This window comes from Epinephelus fuscoguttatus, linkage group LG24 (assembly GCF_011397635.1).
Source record: "Epinephelus fuscoguttatus linkage group LG24, E.fuscoguttatus.final_Chr_v1".
NCBI lineage: Eukaryota > Metazoa > Chordata > Actinopteri > Perciformes > Serranidae > Epinephelus > Epinephelus fuscoguttatus.
Window position 1 is genome coordinate 13,650,966 of NC_064775.1, and position 12,049 is coordinate 13,663,014.

The window sequence follows — 12,049 nt, forward strand, 5'->3', positions numbered from 1 at the left end:
CAAAAAAAAAGGTGGTAAAAATAAATACAAAATACAGACATTTAAAGTTGTATGTCCCTCCTCTAAGCCAAAATAAAAAACATTACTCCCTCCCCAGTGCTTAAAAAAATATTTGATATGCCACCCCCGTTATGCACCACCCCTCCACTCTCATAAATAACGAACAGTCCCTATGCTTTGAAACAAAACAGGGAGTAGTAAAGTAACGTCGCCGTGACACGTTACTGTAATCCGTTACCAGCCAGCCCTGCCTCTACTACCTCTCCGTCTGCTTTGTCTACGCATCCATGTGGGTTTTTCCCTTCGCAGTGTCAGTGTTGCGCCTCTCCTCTCTGTCAGCCTCTCCTCTCAGCCATTGGCTTCACAGACCATCAGTCCTCCCTTCACAACAATAGACCCCCACGCGCACACTCGCTCACGCGCCGGCACAAACGCGCACAGTGCTTTCGAGGAGCGTCGGTGAAATGTTGGTGAAACTGCGGTTTGCCGACTCCCTTCTTTTCAGCTTCACATTGGCGAGGAGCGCAGGGAAGCCTCTGCGATGCGCTCAACCGGGGACGCGTCGGAGTTGAAATAAGGGAAGCACGGGGGGTCGGCAGAGAAAAGAGAGAGGGGGAGATTTTCTTACGAGGATGACTGACTGGTGACAAAGAAAACGGGGAGCCCCCTCTGGCTTCGCTTGTCATCCGTGAGAACTTGACGGAAGGCGTTTTGGGGGACCGGCTTACTTGGACAGCCAAAGATTTTTTATCATCATTATTTTGTGGAGGGGCACCATGCCTGTCCGGAGGGGTCATGTTGCGCCACAAAACACATTTCTGGGAGTAATTATTCGGAAATTCGAAGGACAAAGTGAGTACCTCTCTCTGGTGTCCAGTGCTGTGTGGGTGCGCTGTGTTGTGCTGCCTGCCTTTGTGTCTGTCCTGCTGCATCCTGACAACAATTATATAGTCGTTAGGACATTGATGAGTTGAATGATTTTGATATGTCAGTGGGAAGTAATTTTAAGTTAATCATCCTGCTGCCTGATCTTGTGTAGCAGCTCTGTAGTGCTGGAGTGCCTCCTCTACTCTGGAAATTGTAGTTAAAAAAGCTGCATATGAAAAACAAGGATTAAGAGATTTAATAACTTTCAGATCATATCCTCAAAATACCTGCATTGCCTTTATTAAATCCTCCAGTTGTGTTTAGTTTTGGTAGATTATTTGTGCTGTGATGCATGCTGGAGGCCTATTGAATAAAGCAAATGGGCAAACAGTCATCAAGTGTGCCATAAATCTGGTTGTACAGCTGAAAATGTGTGCATTTTCCACTTAAAATAATAAATAATCAAGCTGTAATGATTACAAGATGAGCATAAACAAGTATAAAGCGATCCAGCCTGCTTTACGTTTATTTATTCATATATTAAGGAATATAATGGAGGATAATCCCATGTAAACAGATTACACCCACTTACCTGTTTTTATATTTTTGTGAAATATATTCTGTCACATTATGTTAATATATTTATGGTTTTAATGTTTTAATTTATATCCACATGTTTAATGTCCTCAGTAAATTGGTTATGTGATTTTTCTGCCGATGAACAAATTACCGTTCTTTCTCCTTTTTCAATCTCTCCTCTACAGATAAGAAATTCATCATAGCCAATGCCCGGGTACAGAACTGCGCTATCATCTACTGTAACGACGGCTTCTGCGAGATGACGGGCTTCTCCCGGCCGGACGTCATGCAGAAGCCATGCACTTGTGACTTCCTGCACGGCCAGTTCACCACCCGGCACTCGGTGGCCCAGGTGGCCCAGGCGCTGCTGGGCTCGGAGGAGCGCAAGGTGGAGATTACCTACCACCGTAAGGATGGTGAGTGCCACGCGCCATCTCATTTGGGCTCAGGTGGTGTGTACAGCACATGACACGATGCTGCTGCAGTAGTATTGCTGTAAAGTGCACTGAAGCTCTGTTGCCCCCTCTCCGAAAGTAATCATCATGTTTTGATCTCTTCGCCAGTGTTCAACTGATAAGAAAGGTTGAAACACAACATTTATGCTACAGAGTTTGATTTTTGTTGTGTGCTGCACAAGCCCGAGCCACCTGCAGTGTTAGTGCAAGATAAGATGTGGGATAAATGTGCGAAAGGTGACTTTTACAATGTCTCACACTCTAGGTACACAGTGGGTAATTTTTAGTTCTGAGTCGGCTCTATCTGGAGCATTTTGCAGCAGCAAATCACTGAGTGCACCCATTTAGAACCCTGAGGGGGGGAAGAGCAGCTGTGAAGGTTTCCTTTGCTGTGAAGTCCAGTTTTGAATTGATGCAAGCGCTGGGTGGCTGGGAGAGATGTTCATTAGCCTGCGCTGGATAGGGCACCCTGGGAAGGATGTAGCGCACTTCCCTAAAGAGTAATGTGAAGATAGTGAGGCGTGTGGTTCCTCTCTTTCTGTTCTCATCATCTCTTAATAAAATAGCGTAGTTGTTGTACAGTACAGTGTACACAGATGTCATAGATGTTTGTTATAATTCTAACATCCTGTTAGTGCTCACAGACTTGACAGTTGTCTCTGACTGACTGTATCTGTGCAGCTTTTCCATACTTCAGATTGTGTTGCTGCGTGTACATGCTGCTTATGAATACTGCATGCAGATCATGACTTGGCTTGACAGCTGGTATTGTTTTGATGAGTTACAAGGCGAGCTGCAGAGTGAAAGTTTAAACCAGTCACATCAAATGTGCTGGTTCAGGGAGAGTTCATGTGCTGACCTCTAACAATGACATATGTATTCAGACGATTAAGTCTCCTTGCATAATGCTTAAGGTGAAGTTTCACGCCGACTCAAATAAGGATTAATAGTTTTTTAAGACTGATGAAGGGATCATCCACGTGTGCTTGTCTGGTGTTTGTTGTATGTTGCCTTTAGGCTTTATAATGTTTATCCTCAGTGATTGTTAATGCTGTTGTGTGTGAGTTATTTTTAATCCAATAAAAATCAATCTACTGCACTTAGGCTGAGCCCATGGGGTGCAGCATTTTGTTATAGTTTTTACAGTTTTTTTATTGGGTTGAGTGCACTCAATTATTGCTGCAGAGCTGTAAAGTTAGCTGAAACATCGCCTCAAACAAGAAATTATACTTTTGGTATTAATAAATCACAACCAATAGCCTGAAAACTTGTTTAACAGCAAATGATATTAAAACAACAATAAAAACTCGATTAACCCTCTCACGTAACATCCCAAACAGTGCTCCAGACTGCAACAAAAATGGTCACATAGGCGATCATTTTTTGTGAGTGCGTGAGTTAAATTTTACATGGTAGCATTCCAAAACATAAAGCAGTCTGTAGCTGATTATTTCAAAAATAAAATTAGGAGGGAGGAGAGGAGGTTGGTGTAGAGGGAGACAACAAGATGTTTAGTGAAAAATAAAAAGTACCACTTTCAGCCACAATGTCCACAGGCAACTGTGTCTAGACAGTTAAAGCTTGAAACTTTGAGTTGCACATTAATACTAACAAACAAAACCTGCAGGCATACAAATAAAGAAAACCATTCATCAGCAGGCGAGGTCATTGATTAGTAACATGCTGTACCAAAAGTGGTGCGATTAAATAATATGTTGGTGCAAATAACTGAGAAAGTTAGTAGCAGCAGTGCTACCAGTGGAGAAGTTAGTCTGGAGCCTTGCCAATTTTTTTTTTTTTTTTTGCAAAAATATTGAACAATACTTGCTGAATAAACCACTTCACAAAGTCCTCTGAAGCCCACTTCAGATCTAAGTTAGCGTTGGCGTCTTTGAGTTAAGGAGGACGTCCCCCTGAGCATCTAGAGTGAAGAAGCACAGTTTGCACCTGGTGACTCATCAGTGCTGCAGGAGAAACATAAAGCTCCTGATGTAAAAAAAGGGTTAAAGTTTCTCTCTGCTTAAGAGCAGATGTATTCTTTCGTAATGAAACAAGATGCTATCAGAGGGATTTGATTTGACATTTGATGTAAGATAGGAGCTCCAGATTAGCGATGATGATGTGGCTTTTAAAGATTGACCACTTGTGTGTGTGCGGTGGTGTGATTCATTCTCAGGCAGGTATAAGAAAACCCAGAGGGAGAGAGGTGATGTAGATTAGGTCAAGGGTAGTTTATAGAGCAGTGACAAATGATAGTATCCTCAGAGACATAGATATACGAGGTCAAAGGTTGAAAGAGTGAGATGAAGCAGCTGAAAAAGGCTCAAGGGACTGGGCAGAGTGGAGAAGTCAGCTTATTTTTTGAGTGGAGTGGTTGGAGTCAATATGCAGCCCATAGCCTTTTTAAAAAATATTATCTTTCCTGAACTTTGACAAGGACCATAAGGTCAGTCAGTATCATAAATACTACAATTTCCCTGTGTTTTCCAGTGCTAAAGATGAGATCTTGCCCCTGTGATAGGAGTTGCAACATTACTTATTTTATGTGTGCCACAAAATTCACACCTGGGTATGATCCAAGAACATTTATTCAAGTACCAAGTTCTGTCTTGTACATCTATATAGTTTTACACTCTGCTACATTTCAGAGGGAAATGTTGTCAATTTTAGTCCATTCTATTTTTTTTGACAGTTGAAGGTGCTGTTACGCTGTAGATAAGGCATGCCACAATACCAGAAATTCAATAGTCGATACCAGGCGGCAGCCTCTGGGGCTGAGAACTGAAGCCAATACGGAAGTGCCGAAAACTACAGTTCTTTGAACGGTCGCTTGAGGCTGGCTCCAGAAGTGAGTCAACTTTACAGCAGATATTACCAGGTTTACAGTCTGGTGCCAAAAACAGTTTTGGTCTCTATCGCTAATTTCCCTGTTCATTACAGCTAGTCCATACCCATTGGTAGCTTTGTCTCCTTCTACCTATGCCAATCCTCAATGCCTATGTGCAGTTTCACATAGATTGACCACGTCAGTGAGTAGAAAAATGTGGGACAGACAGAATGACTGACTGACAGAATGACACACTGACAGTTTCCGTGATTATGTACAGCATACCATACCATGACTTAGTCATACCAAAATTTAGGAAAAACCCCAACAACATTTGGCCACAGGGGGAGCCACCGCGATCAGTCGCATTTTAGCCATTTTTAAGCATTTTTCTGTTGTTATAGCGCCACCCAGCTGCCAATTAGAGTTAAATTTCTCCAGTCACCTTGAGGCGTCCTGTTCTACATATCTACCAAGTTTAGTAAAAATCGATATGGCAGTTAGGGCTAGATAAGAAACTAGCTCTGTAGTGCCCCCATTTTGTTTGATGGGGTCAATAATGGAGGGGTCCCCTCAGATTATGTGTGGTCATATGCCTACAAAGTTGCGTGGTGATGGGTGAAACCCTTGAGATGTTATACACCTTTATGTGATGAGCCACGCCCTCCGCAATATTCATTGCCTTATAGAAGCTCAGTTTTAGTAAGTTTTCCAACTTTTGCCAAGAGGGAACTTTAGATATTGGTCCCTAGATTATGTTCACTGAGTTTCATGCAGATCGGTCAAACTTCCTAGGAAGAGATTGATTTTAAGTGTTTTTAAAAAACAGTTTCATGTCTCTACGACATATGGGGCATGAGATATGAGAAAGTTTGCAATTTCAATCAGATGCTATAGCGCCCCCCTTTGGCCAATTGATGTAATATTGCTTCATTCGCATCCTCCCATGACCCTCTACCACTGTGCCAAATTTCACATGGATTGACCAAGTCAGTGAGGAGAAAAATGTTGAACAGAGACAGAGACACAGACAGACACACCCACAGACAGAGTTTACATCATTATATAGTAAGACTGTACGGGTGTTGAATTTTTTTTATAGCTCACCTGTTTACACTTTATCAAGGCTTAAATTTACACATAATTCAGGATGGGCCGCTTTGAGTGAAAGGTTGTCTGCTGATAGTGTCCTTGGGTTCTCAGTCAGATCAACCCCTTGCCCCTCCACAGCACCAGCCTTTCGTCCAAATATAGTCATTTCTGGCTCCAAAAAACCAAGATGGCGATGGCCAAATGCTGAACTTGAGGCCTAAAAACAATAGTTCACAAACCAGTGGGTGATGTCACAGTAGTTATGTCCATTATTTTTACAGTCTATGGGTAAATACCAGTGCTTGTGATGTTCCATGATTTTCATAACCCAATTTGATACCATGATCAAAAACAAAAACAAAATAATAAATCTAATGGACTTGAACACACACTCCTTTGTGTTTGTTTTTTTTACATTTAATTTATTTTAAATTGTGCATGAGATTTTGTGGGCGAGTAAACATATATTAAGGAATAGCCTACAGTATGTGAACCTATTTCTCCTCCATAGTTGTCATTGTTTAGCACTTGAACATGTAAGATGTAACAGTTGGGTTTTTTGGCAGGCTTTTTGTCCCACCCCTCCTCTACTGTGATTGGTCGGCTGGGTGACAGCGATGATAGCAGCATGTTATCCAAAGTTGAACATTTTTCAACTTGGCGACCAGAAAAAAAGCACCGAATGTGCAGCGTTCAGCACAGAATAGACCCTCAGTGCCTGGTCCCACAGCTTGCTTTTGTAGCATAGTGTAAATAAGCAGCCTGCTCATTGCAAAGAATTAGGAAAATTTACTGGTCTCAGAAAAAAAAAGTTATTCTTTTTGACAAGTCGAGGTGGAGCTGTTGTTGCAGCAGAACTTGTCGCAGACTTCTGCATGTTGGTGTTGTTCTGTGCTGGTAGGTGTTCTCCTTATTCCTTAACAGCAGACGAGAACACTCGTTGCTGTATATGCTGCCTGTCACATCTGGAAGAATTCCTTCCCCGGTAACTACCGTACTGAAGAAAAACAAATAGCATCGCATTTTTCAGAATTTGGCATTGACTCGGTACAGACGTGTTGTGGTTGCAGACATTTTCTGGCACTGTTTTAGTTACCAGAACATTGCGTAGTTACAAGAACCATTTAGAAACATTGTCGAGATGTTCGGTTCTTTCTGTAAAAAAGAGCTTGCAGGAACCATTAGCGAGGACTCTCATTAGGGAACAGAATTGCATTACCACAAGATGACGTTATGTAGAAACCTTCTGGGAATATTTGTTGAACTAATTAACCAAACATAAATCTTTGAAGGCCATAGGACACGTTACCGAAGAGCAGCCTAAGGGGAGTAAAGCTCAGGTTGAGTAATGTACTTTTACCTTTGATCCTTGAGTGTGTTTTCCGTCTTTTATCTTTTAGTGAACTTCAGTTTTGAATAGAGGACATTCACTCGTGGTGGACTCTCTGTATACTGTGCTATTAGCGAGGTAAAGGATTTGAGTACTTAAAACATAACTATAAGAGGTCTTATTCCTCTCTAGGCCAGCCTAATGTCAGCCAAGCCAAGCTGGGGGTTCAATCTGCATCGATTCGCTGAGCAAACAGCATTAATGAGGACACAAATACCTTCATGTTGCATTGATCTTCAAAACCGGTGCATTGGAGAGGGGAAATCAATGATGGCCAAATGCCCTCCCTCCACTGGCTGGCCCACAGGAGACTTGGATAAAAAGAGCTGGAGGACTTCTGACAGTCAGACCCTGCAACAAGGAGAAAAGGCCTCATTACCATTCTGTATGCTGAGCCTCTAATTACCTCAGTGTTTTCCTCTCACCTGACTCAGAGATTCTCCAGGGAAGGTCATACACCTGTTTCCACAGGGCAGACTGCTCGTATCGTCTCCCTTTTATAATAAGCAAGTATGACTGTACAGTTATTCATACCATAGATCATCCTTTAACTATATTTCCATAGTTTGATTTAAATTATTGTTCAAAGATTGCGATCTTGATACCGGCATGCACACATTGTTATTTCTGAAGGACAGCGACTCTGCTGTATTTGATTCTGAGAGCTGCATATTAAGAAGTGCTCATCATTTGTCCCTGACGTGGTGTGCACAAATGCATTTTAAGGCTGACAAGGCCATTTCTAAACCTACAATTTTGCCAACACTCAACCAATCAAATTGGCCACAAAGCTATCTGAGAGGTCAGGCCAAGCCCCCAGGAACAGCGCCCGGCTTTCAAGCCAGTTTATGAAGTGGCCAAATGTAGAATTACAAGGTCTGAGTCCATCACATGATGCCAGTGGGGCCAGAAAGACTTTTCCCTGTAGAATTACGTTGTGAAAGAGACGTCTGTAAATCAGCGTCATAACCTCTGCAAAATGATTTGTTTCACTATCAGGATTTGATCCAGAAGGTCTAGAAGAGCTGCACGAATAAATCATTTTATTCTCTTCCAGTTAGTGGAGGGCTAAATTGCAAGTTAGCAGCTCGGCCACCGGAAGTCTCCCGTGTGCTTTCTTTTGCATGATGCAGAAGATCCGAGTGATTTCATACCACTGAAATAGAGCTGTTTTGGCTTCAAGTGCGACTGAGCAGCTTTCATAGGAATGCATGGAGTTATACTCATTTCACAGAGTCTGGTAACCATGTTTGTCGGGTAACCTCAGCTAAATGCATAGCATTGTTAGTGAGATGGAGTACAGGTTGACAGCTAAACTTGACCGCCATCAACATTTTAGCAAACCTATTATTCTGGCTGGGTATGCTGTGTCTCTCTGTGTGTTGCCAGTAATGTAATCTGTAAAAACACAATATCAGATTACTTATTGTGTAGTCAACGAATGAACGATTTTACTCAGCAAAAGTGGCATATGTAAATGCATATGTACAGTTCTATTACGTTTGCCGTCAGTTGCCTGTTATAAGACCCCAATTGTATTCCATCCAGGGCTCAACAATAACGATTGCCCAGGGCAAGTAAAACTCAAGGTCAGGCATGTAAACTAACAACTCACTTGCCCGATCGGGCAAGTTGCAAAAAATAGTAAAAGTTAATAACTAATTGATAAAATAAATGTATTTTAAAACGTGCTCCTCCGGCTCTGATGCAGTGGTCTCTCTGCCTGAAGTCACAGCCACATGCTGTTTAACAATGTCCTGCCCACAGTGCCCATTGATATTATTTTGCGCGACGAACGCTTCGTATAATAACATAACAACATACTATTTATGGTGTTATGTCATCGTGTCATTTCTGTCTCTACATGGTCACGCGTTAACAATTCTCCTCTGATCTCTGTATCACGCACGGCGGAATTCCGCCACACACACAGGTGAGCACGTAGCAGCGTAGCACGGCACTCATGCTGAGCTTGTGTTGCGTCCAGGCGTTGTCACATAAATAACAACTTCCAGCACTTAAATAGGTCATAGCACAAAACAGCAGCATGTCATGTGACTTTTTACTTTATTATATTCAATACAATTGTATGTTCCTAAATCTTGAGACACCTCATATGTAAGCTAGACAGACATTTCACCTGCTCATACTGTGCACACATGTACTGTATGTACTTAGTCCTAAAGAGCCCTTCTGGTAGCCTACCAGTAGATACACAGAAACATCCCAGCAGGCTGTGCTTTGCAAGCATACAAAAAAGTTTCACGCATGTGAAAATTATTTCATGCGTGTGCTTCACCTCCGCTGCTACATATCCATCGTAGGGGAAACACTGCTGTGTGCGTTTTGTGCAACAGGTGGATGTGGTAGTCTGCTGGTAGAGTAGAGAGAGAGCTAAGTAGCGTTGAAGTAGAGTAGAGCAGGGCAGAGAGATGGAAGCAAAATATATTAAACCCGGTGTTAATACAGCAGAACTGGAGAGAGGGGTGAAAAATAAATAGAGGTGGGCATGGCTCAAGTAGGGCGCAAAATTATAGACGGTGAATGATTGACAAATTTTTCACTGACACTGTCATATTTGTGTAGGAATTAAGCTACAATACATGACATATGTTGTTTTAATTAATAAATACAGTGTGAATAAAGATTACATAACATAAAAATAACTGCAGTCTTTGTTAATCGATAGCCACTTAAATTAAACAGTTTTTATAGGGCAAGTAAAAACTGACTTCGGGCAAGTAGATCTGTGAAAAAAACCTTAGCGTTGAACCCTGCCATCTTTGGCACAAATAATGTGAAACAAGCAAGTGAGCAAGCAAATTTATGTTTAGAATGAACAATCCATCTCAGGAAATGAGTGTTGAAACAGCTTAGAATATTCAGAATCAATATGTATGGCTAAATCAATACTTTCTGACAACACTAATGTGTAACCATATATATTATTTAACTATGCAACACTCATGTGGTCAAAATGGGAGTGAAACTGTGAAGAGGCACCTCTGGTGTCACATTGTAATAGTACATCTTTGAAAACATAATTGAGCAAAGTGAAAAAGAAGATTAAAAATAAAGGATTGCAGATTGCAGCAATTTGCGAAATAGTTTCATTTTAGGTATAACTACTTCTGTCCCTCTCCGTATCTATCCCACACACACACACACACACACACACACACACACACACACAGCTCTCAGTCCCTATCTCTGTTGTCTCCTGTATTGGAATTCCAGGGGAAATGTCATTGCGGCAAGCTGATTGCTGGTGGACCACTGGGGTTTCTGTGAGGCAATCTTCTTCTCTTTAATCCTTTGACCCAGGGTCTGCATAAACGCATTGTCCGCTGTCCTTTACAGTCCGTGAAGGAGATTCTGCTCGTCAGCACAATCTCTGGCACATTTTTAATGCTTTCTGATTTGTGCCTTCACAGGACCACTGGTCCTTTAGCCAGAGCACATATCTCAACGACCTCTATAGGAGCAATAGCTGTCATCTAAGTTGCAAAAGTTTTTTGGGCACATTTGCTTTATTTGATAGAGAAATAAGCAGAGGACAGAGAGGCGATGACATGCAGCAAAGGTCCCAGGATGGACTCAAACTTGCTGCTGTTGTGATAAGGACTCAGCCTTCGTAGTAAGCACTCTACCCAGTGAGCTACCGAGGTGACCCCGAATAGTGGCCAGAGTTTACTCCAAACCACTGTGCTTGACACTTAGATGCTGAGCTGTTTACTGCACCTGCTACAACAGAAATCTCTTAAACTCAGCACAGGGCAGCTTTGCTCAAATGCAACTTTTGTGTCATTTGAATTATTGTTGACCTCTACATTTTCTGAACAGCGCCTCTTCTCAGCTCAGTCAACACCGAGAAAGACTGTGAGTCTATCACTCTATTAAAAAGGTTTTAGTTGTGTTTATCAGCATTGTGGATTTACTTTAGAAGGACCCTGCTACACTGTACACAGTATGTTCAAAGTACCATTGTCAACTGTTAAACGGCCATGTTTCTTGTTATGTGGTGATATGCTCATTTTGTCGTCGGAAGGTGGAGGGGATGGCAAGCAGCCAACCACTGTTTGAGACCAACAACACCATTTGTTCATTCGAAAGACAGCACAGCATTTCCAGCATTTGTGCCCCCAAATGTGGGTGTTCTGTAGCGACCCATCACTGCATTCCCATTGGCGCTTTTGTTTTAAAGAGGTCGTGGCTGCGTTTCCAGCAGCATTCGTACTGCTAAATGTGTTTTTTTTTCTTTGGCAACCTCTCACTGCATTTCCATCAGTGTTTCTGCCCCCAAATATGGCTGTTTTTTAATGAGTCATCGCTGCATTTCCAGTGGCGCCAAATGTGGGTGTTTTTTTGGTGACGTGTTGCGTTTCCAGTAGCTTTTATGCTACCAAACATTGTTTTAACTCTTGCAGTCCACCCCCATTTTGTGGCGAAAACGCCTAAAATGACATAACCAAATTAAAATGACTGTAGTGTCTGAACCGCTTTGACTACATACATGCATGAGGTCTTGCCAGAAAGAAAACTCCCTGAAGTTTCTTGTGAAAGTGTCAGAAACACTCTAGGTGATACAGAGACAGAGTAATGGACCTCTGAATTCAGTAAAAAGTTGAAGATTTTGCCTAAAATAAAATAAAAAATGTTTTTCAGGGTGAATAACTGTCTCTGGCTTCATCTGAGCAGGTAAATGACACTGTGGGGCTGTAGGCACACTATCAATGAACATTTGTTTCAAATTTGAAGAAAATTGCTCAAAGTATGACCATTCTACAGTGTTTTTTCCACGAAAAGATCCAGGCGGAGCTCCAAATGACAAGAGCGCTC

The 12,049-nt window shown here is 42.0% G+C and overlaps 1 protein-coding gene across 3 annotated transcripts in view; it reads left to right on the top strand.

Moving 5' to 3' along the window:
• The first annotated feature begins 320 nt into the window (after window positions 1-320).
• Window positions 321-12,049, top strand: part of kcnh7 (potassium channel, voltage gated eag related subfamily H, member 7) — a 92,805-nt gene continuing 81,076 nt past the window's right edge. For all 3 annotated transcript variants that reach the window (XM_049569786.1, XM_049569787.1, XM_049569788.1), the window contains exons 1-2: window positions 321-852; window positions 1,632-1,862. In XM_049569786.1, the coding sequence (XP_049425743.1) occupies window positions 777-852; window positions 1,632-1,862 (307 nt within the window). In that variant the 5' untranslated portion in view covers window positions 321-776. The remainder of the gene's footprint in view (window positions 853-1,631; window positions 1,863-12,049) is intronic.